At 45.6% G+C, this 13,630-nt stretch overlaps 1 protein-coding gene across 1 annotated transcript in view; it reads right to left on the bottom strand.

The window, feature by feature from the left end:
• Positions 1-823: 823 nt before the first annotated feature.
• Positions 824-13,630, bottom strand: part of LOC134948179 (caM kinase-like vesicle-associated protein) — a 122,436-nt gene continuing 109,629 nt past the window's right edge. Inside the window, exons 4-11 of the mRNA XM_063936006.1 lie at positions 12,138-12,212; positions 8,144-8,282; positions 6,166-6,286; positions 5,787-5,862; positions 5,567-5,703; positions 2,124-2,202; positions 1,794-1,881; positions 824-1,696 (exon numbers count right to left, since the gene is read on the bottom strand). Coding sequence (XP_063792076.1) covers positions 1,448-1,696; positions 1,794-1,881; positions 2,124-2,202; positions 5,567-5,703; positions 5,787-5,862; positions 6,166-6,286; positions 8,144-8,282; positions 12,138-12,212 — 964 coding nt within the window. The 3' untranslated portion in view covers positions 824-1,447. The remainder of the gene's footprint in view (positions 1,697-1,793; positions 1,882-2,123; positions 2,203-5,566; positions 5,704-5,786; positions 5,863-6,165; positions 6,287-8,143; positions 8,283-12,137; positions 12,213-13,630) is intronic.

Raw genomic sequence — 13,630 nt, 5'->3', positions numbered from 1 at the left:
ACATGTTACATCTGCCCCCCCCCCCTCTCCCCTGCAGTGCACTTGGTTTTGTCCATTAGAGAACAAATTTGCTGCTGCGATCAGGTCTGAATTAGGTCCTCTGTTTCTTACCATAACATTAAAGAAGAGATTATATTAATTTACACATCTTCTGCTGAAATGGTCATCTACTTTCAGCGGCTGGTCGTCTAAGCCACTAATGCAAGGACTGGCCAACCTGTGGCTCTCCAGCTCTTGTGAAACCACACATCCCAACATGCCCTGTTACGGTTTTAGCACCTCCAAATCACAAACTTGTGGCAGGGCAAGCTGGGACTTGTAGTTGCACAACAGCTGGAGAGCCACAGGTTGGCCAGGCCTGCTCTAATGCATTACTGACATATAAAGGGGGAAACGTTTGGAATTGGCTAGGGGTTCACCCAATCCTAAAACACCAATCTCTGCGCCTGCAAAGTGAATCAACCATTTGGCCTGACCGCTGCTGTGTAATGTCCGTCCTCTGCCGGCCACAGCTGCTCTTCAGCGTTCCCTTTTCCTTAGCCAGGACACATAGCCAATACCTTCTTGGATCTGCATTTAGATCTTGCAATCATTATACATGTGTTAATAATACTTTATTTAAAAATGTCCCTTGTGAAATGGGAAAGGGCTATTTGTGACGTTTGGAAACAGCCTAGAACGGTGATATCACTTTCCCGGTAGGACGCGGCCATTTATCTAGACCCAGATCTAAGTTAGACATTTATCAACAAAATTGTCAGGAAACCTTTGAATCGCCTTTGCAAGAGTTCCTGTCAAGATCTGGAAAGATGCAAAAATGGCGGTAAGTTATTGGTCTTATTTTATTGGTTTCATCTCCTTACTGCCAGGGTACCGGCCTCTGTGGCGGAGTAAGGGTATACACTTCAACGTAAAACATGTAAACATGCAGATGACATGCAGCGGGAACCCACCCGGACTCACGTTGGAATAACTGGCGGAGGAACAGCAGGCCTGCCAGAGACCCCACACCCGCTCGCCTTTCTCAGTACTAGGCCTCAGTCTTGGGTGGGTGGGTCTGTTTGTTAGTGAAACGTCACTGTGTTCTCTATGCTGAGGGACAAATGTTCCTGTGAGACTTTATTTAGAAAATGTTTGACCAGGAAAAGATAAACTAATAGCAAATAATTCCTTGCCTGGGGCCTCCAATTGGAGGTTCTGTCCTCTCACGTCTGGTGACTTATACCTGAAGCATCATCGGTGGTCCCCTTAAATAACTTATTTTGCTAGGTCATATATCCCCAACTTGTACGGTCTCTAATCTCTGCCCAAAAACATGTATTGGTTTTCCGTATTAACAAATGTCTGTGGCGGAGGCGCCAGCTTTTGGTTTTTCGCAAGCGAGACACTTGCCTTTGAGGCGGCATTGTTTTGGTTTTAGGGTGCCAGGTGGTTACTGTAGGCCGCGCTAAGGCCCAGCATACTCTGCTTGCCCAGATAAAGGTTCTCCGCTTTCGGTGGCCTGCAACACTCTGGTGGGATTCCAGACGGCTTTCGGAATGCTGAGTTCAGAAGGGGAGGATTGCGGCGAAGGGCATGCTTCCACCGTGACCTCGTGCGACACACTCATGGAAGATCGTGGGGTGACCGGCAGGCGCCCGGCCGTGCCCTCTGGAGCTCGGAGCCGCTGCATGAATGTAGTAACCCGGATGGCTTTCTGTGATTGGCAAAGAAACAACACAACTCAGTCCGTTTTGGTTACTGACCTGACGCCGCACGATTACAACAACACACTTTATCGCACTGTCACTCACCCTCCATTTGGCTTTAGCAAAGTTCTTTTCAATTTGGGCGCAGACACCTTCTTTCAGGTTCCTCTCCGAAGCGGCATTTCCTGAGATCCTGCAAGGCATAAAACATGTCAGTTTGCAAGAAAACGTCTTCGTACACTGAGGCTGACGGATCACATGACAAATATAGACTCTGGCATGTAATAAGCAATCTTTACGCCAGAGCAGAAACCTTGTGCTTCCTTTACATACCCTTCCGTCCTGCACAGCAATTAAAATAGTGTTGTGTTTCAAGTCTGAGCTCTCTCAGTGTCTCAAAGATCATTTGATGCCGCGTATGACCTGAGCGCTTACCAGATGTGCCCTACGGCGTCTTGCGCAGTGATCCTCTGCTCCTGGTCCATCTCCATCAAACGCGACACAAGATCTTTCGCTGTCAGAAAGACAAATCCACGATGAGTCACTGAATATGTCAGAAATAGAATCGTATCTAAAAAATATATATATACAGTATATATATATATATTTTTTTTTTTTTTATTTCAATTGATTCAAAAGCAAGGGCTTGATTCTGATTTGGAGGTAAAGCAAAAAAAAAAAGCAACTAACTTTGGAACAGACCAAGGGCAGCAAATACATTTATATTTTTTTCTGTGCAGGGTAAATACTGGCTGCTTTTGCATGTAGCCCGCAAATGTTAGCTTTATTTTTATACTACAATTTAGATTTGCTAGGACACGCCCAACCCCAATCTAGGTTCTATGAAAAATAAACCCACATGGGAAAAAAAAACACTCTCATAAATGTTATAAACAAAAGGTACATTATAGATCACGAAACGGTAACCAGAACATAACGCACATGAAGGAAGCCCACAGGAAAACTGCGCAGGAAAAAATTCCACTGTCATAATGCAATTTCCCTGTGGGCTTTTTTCCATATGGGTTTTTTCCTGGTTACCCCCAATCTAAATCTCTCTGCACATGTTACATCCCCCTCCCCCCAGCCTTCCCCATACAGTGCAGCATGGTTTTGCCCAGGCACACAGTTAAGGCCCCCATACGGAGCCGGCCCTAGGCATAGGCAAACTAGGCAAATTCCTAGGGCATTAGGTATGCCTAGGGGCACAAGTAGCTTCTGCTGATTAAAATTACATGCCTATATTCTGTGTGTGACTGCGGCTGTATCTACATACGAAATTCCTGGAAATCACTGTAACGTAGCATTTCGTATGCAGCTACAGCCGCAGTCACACACAGTATATAGGCATGCTGCATATCATTGTAATCAGCAGAAGCTGCTTGTGCGTCACTGTCACATAGCAATCCAAATCACATGTATTTTCGGCAAAAAAGGCGCCCGACGTTAGCAGAGCTGCCAGATGACTCACGCCAGGAATCTCCTGCTGCATGGTGTATTGAGGCAAGATGTATGTGGACACATCTGTATCCGGGCAGAGGTCACAGTGTTAGCGCCCATGTGAGTGCTGTGTGCGGGTGGGTTGGTTGCACAGTAGTGTTCAGCAAAGGTGTAAGGGGCATTATGTGTGTCATTATGTGTACAAGTGCACTAATAATGTGCGGCATACGTGAAAGGGACATTATGTGTGTCATTATGTGTATAAGGGCATTAATAATGTGGGGCATATGTGTAAGGGACATTATGTGTATAAGGGCATTAATAAAAGTTGGCATAATATGTAAGGTGCATTATGTTTAAGAGGACATATAATGTGTGTCATATGGGTAAGGGGCATTACTGTGTGGCATTATGTGTATAAATACATTACTAATGTGTGGCATTATGTGTATAAGGTGCTCTACTGTGTGGCGTAACGTATAGAAAGGACATTACTGTGTGGTCTAATGTGAATAAAGAGCAATATGGTGTGGTGTAATGTGAATAAAGAGCAATATGGTGTAGTGTAATGTGAATAAGGGGCTCTACTGTGAGGAGTAACGTATATAAGGTAAAGTGGTACTACTGTGTGATGTAACGTGAATAAGGGACACTGTCGCATGATAACATGTGAATAAAGTTGCACTACTGTGTGGTGTCATTTGAATTGGGGTGCTATTGTGTGGCCATGCCCCTTCCCAGCAAAAACACACCCCTTTTTGATGTATAAGTATATTAATGATATTAATAATATATTGATATCAATACCACCAATTATACTTTTATTCAGCGCACCACATATATCTAATTTAGATGTGTAATATATAAGCCACCAATCATATAAATCTAAGCTGCTCCCAACCGAGTACTCTAGTACTCACTATTACAGCACAAAAAAAGAAGATATATAATATCACAAGGGAGCGCTAAATATAGTATGCCAAGTAATTTATTGTATATAATAATGTATTAAAAATGTCTAAAATCAATAAAGATAAAAAAATGTATAATACACCAATAACAATCACTTGCACAGGTAAGAGTCCATATTACCGAGTATATATAAAAGTCCACAGACAAAAAGTGCAAAGGAGCATAAAGGATGTTTAAGCACGTTAAAGTGCTATTTACAAATAGCACTTTATTACAAATAGCACTTTAAGCACGTTAAAGTGCTATTTGTAACTCCAAAGGAAAGACTGCTGCTGATTATAAGATGAATCTCGTATTGTATTTGGTATAGCAACCAAAGTTATATTGATAAGGCTCCTGTAATGTTTTTAGAAGCCACAGAGACAGCGCTCTAGTGTACCCTCCTCACCGCTGAAATCAATCTCACCACTGGCGTGTGGAGAACTCGGCACAGCCGGCTAAGTGCAGGATCCGATGGTGCGGAATGTGAGCAGCGGTACGTCCGTATCACGGGGGTGAGGAGCGCGGCTCCGAATTTGCAGCGGGTAAATGTATCTTGGCAGCGTCAGATCTGTGGGTGATGTGGGTGGTCGGAATCACGTAGGTGCAGTGAAAGCCTTAACGCGTTTCTCCGTGCTTGTAAAGCATGCGGTTTCATCTTTGGAGTTACAAATAGCACTTTAACGTGCTTAAACATCCTTTATTGGAGCTCCTTTGCACTTTTTGTCTGTGGACTTTTATATATACTCGGTGGTAATATGGACTCTTACCTGTGCAAGTGATTATTATTGGTATATTATACATTTTTTTATCTTTATTGATTTTAGACATTTTTAATACATTATTATATACAATAAATTACTTTGCATACTATATTTAGCACTCCCTTGTGATATTATACACCCCTTTTTGGGATGTGTGCCGAATGTGCGCACTGTTCCTATTTAAAATATAGGTGGTAGGAGCACCGAAATGAGGACTGCTGTGGGTGAGGGGTGAACTAGCGGTGGTGCTAGGGGGCACTTGCGAAAATATTGCCTAGGGCATCATATTGGTTAGGGCTGGCTCTGCCCCATACATCTATGCACCGTTCCCCAGACTCGTCCGGAACCGCTGATCTACCACTTGGCGATCTGTAGGGGAATCTGGGATATTAAACATGTTAAAAATGCCCCCCAAAAATAAAATAATTTGTAGCTGCCGTTTGGGTAATTTCATGAACAATCCCTGCAGTCTGACAAGGCATCGCAATGAAACAAGTGGCCCTGGCATTGTACTGTAAGTGTCGTGCCGTCAGCTGTAATTTGACAGCGGAGATTGAATGCCCTTGTCAGCGCAGCAGGGGAGTCAGGCGTCACTTTGTACAGCAAGGCCCTGAAATGTGGCACACTGGGCTCTAGTCAGGCTGCACATTAGTACCGGGCTAACGGTCTGGTCACGGCTTATCCTCCACTAGTATCTCCAGCCGGTGTGACCTTGAGAAGTACCTGATGCGGAAATGACGTCCCAGTACGGAGAATCAAACTCGTATTCCCCGGCCAGAATTTTTCGGAAAATTTTCCTGTTATGACTCTCGTCGTTCTCTTCCTCGTTCTCATCGTAGAAAGGGGGGTTCCCAGAAAGCCTGAGGGAAGAAGAGGGGGGGTAAAGAGGTTGGTCTTTTGGAAGGAAACTCATTTTGTGCTGCACGGTAACCCTGCTACTCACAGTATATACATAACCACGCCAACCGCCCAACAGTCAACAGGACGCCCGTATCTGTGCCGGGATACCACCTCGGGAGCTGGCAAGGAAAAGGAGACAAATTATGTGGTTAGAACGCCCCCCCTGGGGCTGTGCGATCATTCATGAAGCAGTGAAAAGAGTGGAGAAGTGAGCCTGTGGAGAAGTTGCCCATGGCAACCAATCAGCTGCTCCGTACAATTGTATAGTATGCAAATTATAAATGTTACTTCAATGCTGATTGGTTGCCTTGGGCAACTTCTCCACTGGCTCACTTCTCCACACTTTTCACTGCTTCATGAATAGACCCCAAAGAGTCTGACGTGAAGCCTACACCTTCCTATTAGCATCTCCTGCTACTTACCCAAGTACTCAGGGGTCCCACATGGCTCAGTAATTTCTCCACTCTCAAAGCATGATAGGTAGAAGTCTCGCAGGACGACCTTGGAGTGATTATTCTGGTTGTAGTACATCAGATTCTCCAGCTGGGGGAAGCACAACAACATAAACGCTGCATCACAGCATCTGCCAGCGCAGCTTCTCTATCCCCCTCCCTTACACATCTCTCTCCTTTTCTATCCTAGGGGCAGATGTATTAAGCCTGGATAAGGGATAAATCAGTGATAAGTGCAAGGTGATAACGCACCAGCCGTTCAAATCATTTTCCAAATCCGTAATGATTGGCTGATGCGTTACTACATTGTGCTCATCGCTTCTTTAACCCTTCTCCAGGTTAATACATCTGCTCCCCCCCCTCCCCAAGCCTTATACGGTGCCACCTCGATTACAGACCTTCACAGCATTGCTGAACCATGGGGGTAATTCGCTGCAGCGATCGCAGTCTGAATTACTGTGCGGAGTGCGCTCCGCATCGGCCGTACTGCGCGTGCGCACCCTGGGAGGCAGCATCTCACTGGCTGCGATCTCCTTTGTCTGACTGACAGGCGGTTGCGGGGCAGGAGGGGGCGCGGTCCGGACAATGGAGGCAATGTCTGGACCGTTGGGGGGGCAGGCTGCGGCGGCAGCGTGACGTCACACGCAGCCGCTGTGACCCGGGACCTGGCCAGTAGCTCCCTGCCAGCGTGCAGATTCGCTGGCAGGGAGCTACTCATCAGGTACAAAAGCATCACCGCCGTGTGATTCTCTTGTACCTGTGTGGGGGGGCCTGACATGTCCCCCCCCCCCCCCGCATGTCAGAGTAACTGATCGTAGATGTGCTAAATTTAGGACATCTACGATCAGCTCTGAATTACCCCCAATGTCTGCCCCGCCATCACCTATCTCACCCGTACCCATCCCTTCTCTGCCAGGCCTCACACAGTATCACATCCTATATTCTGCAAATCATTGCACGTCTAGCGGGCTCTGCATTGCAAACCTTGCCCTATTAACAGTTGCTTGCATGTGATATACCGTATGTCCTACTTTCCCTTCACTAGTCATTCACAGCATAGTTAAATCATACATTAACCAAAGCCCTACACGGCACTATATATCTCACCCCCAGCCCTGACTTCTCCAACGAAGCCTCAATATCACCTCACCCAGCGTCCTGATGAGTTGCTTAACCTTATCTCCACCGCAGCCCTACAAAGCATCACATATCTGACCCCAAACTGTAACCGCCGCCCCTTTACAGAAGTCCCATATTATTTTCAGCCCTTTCAGTGTTGAACCCGATTTCCGCCAGAGCAATTCGCGCGTATTCACTTTTTCAACCCTCATCCATCAACTGACTTCACTAAGGGGTCTATTCATGAAGCAGTGAAAAGTGTGGAGAAGTGAGCCAGTGGAGAAGTTGCCCATGGCAACCATTCAGCATTGAAGTAAAAATTTTTAATTTGCATACTATACAATTGTACGGAGCTGCTGATTGGTTGCCATGGGCAACTTCTCCACATGCTCACTTCTCCACTCTTTTCACTGCTTCATGAATAGACCCCAGAGTCAGAGATCATTTTTAAACATTTGAAATACCAGGACTTCATGAAGCAGTGAAAAGTGTGGAGAAGTGAGCCTGTGGAGAAGTTGCCCATGGCAACCAATCAGCTGCTCCGTACAATAGTATAGTATGCAAATGATAAATGTTACTTGAATGCTGATTGGTTGCCATGGGCACCTCCTCCATTAGCTCACTTCTCCACACTTTTCACTGCTTCATGAATAGACTCCTCAGTTGGGTGTCACTTGGTCCTCTGCCCACAAGACCTCGTACCCCCCAAAAATAAAATCAAAATGGGCCACATGCTCTGATCCCTTATCTAATATAGCATCACCCGGTTTCAGTATGGCCCAGCAATCGTCTACTAAAGTGCAGCATCCGTTACTTGCTCTCCTGATACCTTCAGGTTCCGATGAACAATGTGGAGGTTGTGTAAATAGGCTACAGCCTCCAGCACCTGGCGGATCACGTTACTGGCGTCTTTCTCCGAGTAATAGCCTTGCTCCAGGATCCAGTCGAAGACGTCCCCTCCTGTGGCTCTGCAACATAGGAGGCATTTCCCTGAAACACCGGGGCAAATATCTGTCCACTTCCAGCAATGCACAAACACAGATTCTCTCTTGCAGGTGCAGCACAAGATGGGTCTCATTTCCGAAGCGTAACGCTTGGAGGTTCTGCAGTGTTAGTTTATGGTGCGTGATGATGGTGTGTGTGGAGGGGCAGGGTCCCTAGGTGTAGGGCCATATTAACATTTAGGCACACTGGGCAGCTGCCCAACGCCCCATGACTCTAGGGGCCTTTGAGCAGGGGTGGGCTGGTGCATCCGGAGCTTTTTGGGAGGCAGGTAGAGAATGCTACCCAGCTGCTCTGATTGGGAATTACACACCATCAGCGCAGCCAGGCAGCATTCTCTTCCTGCCTCCCAGCCTGTAGCCAGACAGTGAATGGCTGTCAGCGTGCTGAGTGGTGGATGGCTGGAGCTATCCACCAATCAAAGTGCTGACAGCCTTTCATTGTATGGCATGTGGAGAGACAGTGCGGGACCAGAGGAGGGGCAAATAATTTAGTTTTTTCATTTATTCCCGTGAATGGGTGGATAGGGGCCCCAGTACATCGCTTTGTCAGCCCAAGCTCCCCCCCCCCCCCCCACACACACACACACACACACACACACACACACACACACACACTGTACCCTCAAATCACTACACATGCACACAGACTGTCCCCACCAGTCACCACACACACACACACACACACCCAACAAACACGTCTAATTTAAGAATCACTTATGTAACATACATGTAAATATTATAAAATAAACATTGCATAACATTTCCTTGCTGCAAGCAGAACATATAACATATTGGCGGTCCCATCCAGGTTACTTCCACCTACAGGATTCAAATAATACCGATGGCTAAGCCCATTCTAAATTAAATGAGTAATCCCCTATCAGACCTGGGAGGTCATAACCCCACAGCTGGTGACAATCTGCGGCACCACCTCTTCCCCCAGCCGACCCTTCACAGCCAGCCTGCCCCAGCACACACTTATGCCATGTCCAGGGAATTATACCACCTGAATTGCCTTGGTTTCTCCTCCATCTGACCGTAAGGGCCCTCTATATAGCACCTTTAAGGAAACTTGTTAAATTGATGCAGTTCCAGGTACGCCATGATTTGGTTGGAGTTACCGGATGTGTCCGTATGCCATGGTGATATTCAGACTGCTAGGTCCTCCTGTTTAACGTTTCCTTTCCCGCTCAACACCCTTCATTTTATTTGCCTTATTCCAGTCAGTCAGACCAGTCCTGGGCAGATTAGTGGTTTTCCCGGCACTCATAAGCGCTTCACCAAATCTCACTGCATGTCCAGCAACAGCATAACGGAACACAAAGGGTATCTCCAAGCCACCATCTTCCTCACGCCGGCCTCTTGCTGTCCTCTCAGGCCAGGGCACATGGGAAACAGCATTCAGTGCTCTCCATGAAGTAAGGAAAACAGGATAGATAGGGAACGGACATATGACTTATCTCAGGTAACATATGACTTATCTGAGGTAGACGACCACCTCCCAGTGACTGAATATCCAGTCCAATCAAACCCAACCTTGCGGTCATGTATATTGCAGAAATAGTGGGAGGTCCAAATGCACCACCTATTTCTTCATGACCTTATAAAACTCAGCCCTAGTCAAAGCAGCATCAAAGCCATGGCAGATAATGGTCCTGTTCCCATCTCCCTGGACTGCTGTAAAAATCACCACAGAAGGAAACCAGACATACGTATACTACCCCCACCTGGCAAAGCACAAAGAAACCAAGGCACCCTTACCCAGTTGCATCATACTGCACTGTATTGGCCAAAAAACAAAACAATTCACACTTACTCCCTCATACTACATCCACCGCTGGACTTCAACTCAAACACTGATACCTCTGTTACTCAAAGTGCAGCCTTTAACAAAACCATGTTGAATGGCGAAAAAAACATCTGAACCAATACACACAGCAACTTTTTGAGGACCTATAGATTTATGCCTAAATTCTTCCCCTTGCATATGGGTTCTATGCCGCCCAGTGAAGGCTTTTTGCAAAAATAAAGCTTAATGATATTGGAGATCCTGACCATCTTAACCCCACCAAACACTCTCATGTGTCTATAAAAAAAAGACCCATCACCGTACAACTCCATCTCTACAAACAGGTACATAAACTCAATCAGCTTCTGAATACTCAACAAATGCTTCTTCTGCCAGCTGGGCCACCTCTTGAGGCACCACTACCCTTGAGAGAAAGCTCCAAAGACCACTGATTTGCCAGCATTGGTGAACAACTAAAGGATACGATTATCCACTGGGTTACTCATACTCACGGGTATGGCCATTGTAATTCCTACATGGTCACATCCATACCAGCAAATCTTACTTCTACAGACAGTATACTCTGATCAACTGCATATTTACCTGACTCCCTGAATAACCCAGGACAACTCACCAAGAAGACGTAGGTAAAGACTCAAACCCTTGTATACATGCCAACAAAATAGAGGACGCCAATTTCCCCAATTTGGCACTGGTAAGGCAATATTTGCTTGAGTTACAGTATCTATTTCTGTACCCAAAAAATGCAGAACAGATATTGGGCCTTTTCCTGTTTTCCGCAGACAATGGTGCCCCTGAGTATTCCATTATCTCTTCTCCAATAACTTGGCATCTCCCCCCCCCCCAAATTGCAGCTCATTATGGGGTCTATACATGAAGCAGTGAAAAGTGTGGAGAAGTGAGCCAGTGGATAAGTTGCCCATGGTAACCAATCAGCATTGATGTAACATTTATCATTTGCATACTATACGATTGTACGGAGCAGCTGATTGGTTGCCATGGGCAACTTCTCCGCAGGCTCACTTCTCCACTCTTTTCACTGCTTCATGAATAGACCCTTAAGGCAGCCAAACATGTTGATGAATACTGCACCACAAAGCATCCAAAAACAAACACAAGTCTTAAAATAAAACACGAAACACAACGCCCTTTGGCCAGAAAAATATTCTTCCCAACAAAGGATTTCCCAAGTAAAACCTCAGCAAACAATGACACCAGGAATACTGGATACTGGTCGCAATAGAGACACAGGTTCAACGGGCCATATTTAAAAGCTGAAGCTTTATGGCGAATCTGGACATTGGATTTAAAAGGACAACAATATTAAAAGCAAAATACTACAGCGTTTTACATTTAATATTAATGCCCTTTTAAATATACCCTCCCAGGTCTTTAAAGAGAGCAAAATACAATTCCAGTATAATCTCCCCATCCGCTCTGACAAGCTATGGAACATCTGCCTCCGCTGTGTAAGTGGTTTAGGTGCTTGCTGGCCTTCCCTCTAGTCCTCCCCTATACACATACTGTACTCTCATTTACAAAGAATTAGAACAGTACAATCACAAAGAGAAGCCGTAGAAACAAATAAGCATCCTCCACATTGGCATAAGATCTCTGATGGACATTTGGGGCATCTGCCAGACGTTCAGCTGCGGGAGAGACAATTGCCCAGTTTAACTTTCCTGCATAGATTAAAGATTTCTCTTAAACTACTAGTAGAGGAAGTACCACAACTGCGAACAGGACGTTGCAGGATGGAACAAAACTTCGGTGGCTATATACTGTGTGTATATATATATATATATATACATACATACATGCACACATACAGTTATCATCCACGCATCTTCTGCGTGCACATGGGGGCTTGTCCCTCAGTCAAACTGAACTGTTCTTCCACTTGCAAACCTCTGGGCACGCAATCTCTGTCCACACATCGCCAGTCCCCTCCAGCCACTGCGTACTCAATCTGCCTCTATATGTGTCAGGTCCCCCAAGTCGAAACTCACAATTCTTGAATAATATAAAATTCTTTCTTGGTTTCAAAAGTATCGATCAGCTGCAGAATATTTGGATGATTCACCCTGAAAGAGAGGAACGGAGGAAAAAGCATGAACAGAGATGGAGAAATGGCTTCCAGGTAATACAGGGTCTTGGGGGAAACACAAGAATCTGCCAGTGGTGATTGCATCATCCCATTCCATTGTTTTATACATAGGCCTGTGCATGCAGACGCTGCACTACATACAGGGGGTCATTCCGAGTTGTTCGCTCGCAAGCTGCTTTTAGCAGCTTTACACACGCTAAGCCGCCGCCTACTGGGAGTGAATCTTAGCTTCTTAAAATTGCGAACGAAAGATTCGCAATATAGCGAAAAGACATCTCTGTGCAGTTTCTGAGTAACTCGAGACTTACTCGGCATCTGCGATCAGTTCAGTGCTTGTCGTTCCTGGTTTGACGTCATAAACACACCCAGCGTTCGCCCAGACACTCCTCCGTTTCTCCAGCCACTCCCGCGTTTTTCCCAGAAACGGTAGCGTTTTTTCGCACACACCCATGAAACGTCCAGTTTCCGCCCAGAAACACCCACTTCCTGTCAATCACATTACGATCACCAGAACGAAGAAAAAACCGTGAGTAAAATTCCTAACTGCATAGCAAATTTACTTGGCGCAGTCGCAGTGCGGACATTGCGCATGCGCACTAAGCGGAAAATCGCTGCGATGCGAAAAAATTTACAGAGCGAACAACTCGGAATGACCCCCACAGTACATGGTGCAAATTGCTCCGGAATAGTCAGGGCAAGTGTTGCACCAGAAATAACACTACTACAGTGTATCAGAACTTACTCAGTATCCCCTGCATAGGGGTCATCTCTTGGCACCTGCAAACCCCCAACCCAACCTTCTCTTTGAGGGTCATACAGGAAAACAGCGCATTTTCCCTAGTCATGCATATCTCCGATCAGAACAGCTTCCCCCCCAAAAATGAAAAAATTTGACATATTTTTATATATAATGTGAAACTTAATGTGTAGGATTTATAATATCAAATAATAGGAGCATAATTTACTCTTTTAGATCACAATTGCTAACTTTCCCACCTTGTCCAATTGAGCAGTTATCCTCAAATGTAATGTCAGCACCACTTCCAGTTGCCGACACACCTCTCCTTGTCGTTTGTGTTCCTAAACCTTAAAATTCATCCCAGCTTTCATCCATTAATATTATTCCACCGAAAATTCCAGGACCCCAGCAGAAGGTGGTATTAGGCTTTAGGATTCAACATCAAAGAAAATGGAAAGCTGAAAACTTTGGAAGAGGTGACCTGTGGTTCTCAATCTCTTCTGTACCACTCAACCCAATCCTATAGAAACTTTACATCCATCAATACCAACCCCACCGCTGCTCCAATCCCAAGATCCAGTCCACCTCTTCGATGATCCTGGACCTACCTCCAACTTCACCTTTCTTCTTTAAATTCATTCCCACCTCAACTCACT

The sequence above is a fragment of the Pseudophryne corroboree genome, chromosome 8, assembly GCF_028390025.1.
Source record: "Pseudophryne corroboree isolate aPseCor3 chromosome 8, aPseCor3.hap2, whole genome shotgun sequence".
NCBI lineage: Eukaryota > Metazoa > Chordata > Amphibia > Anura > Myobatrachidae > Pseudophryne > Pseudophryne corroboree.
Note: the sequence above shows the minus strand (reverse complement) of the source record. Positions and strands in the feature narration are given on the sequence as shown.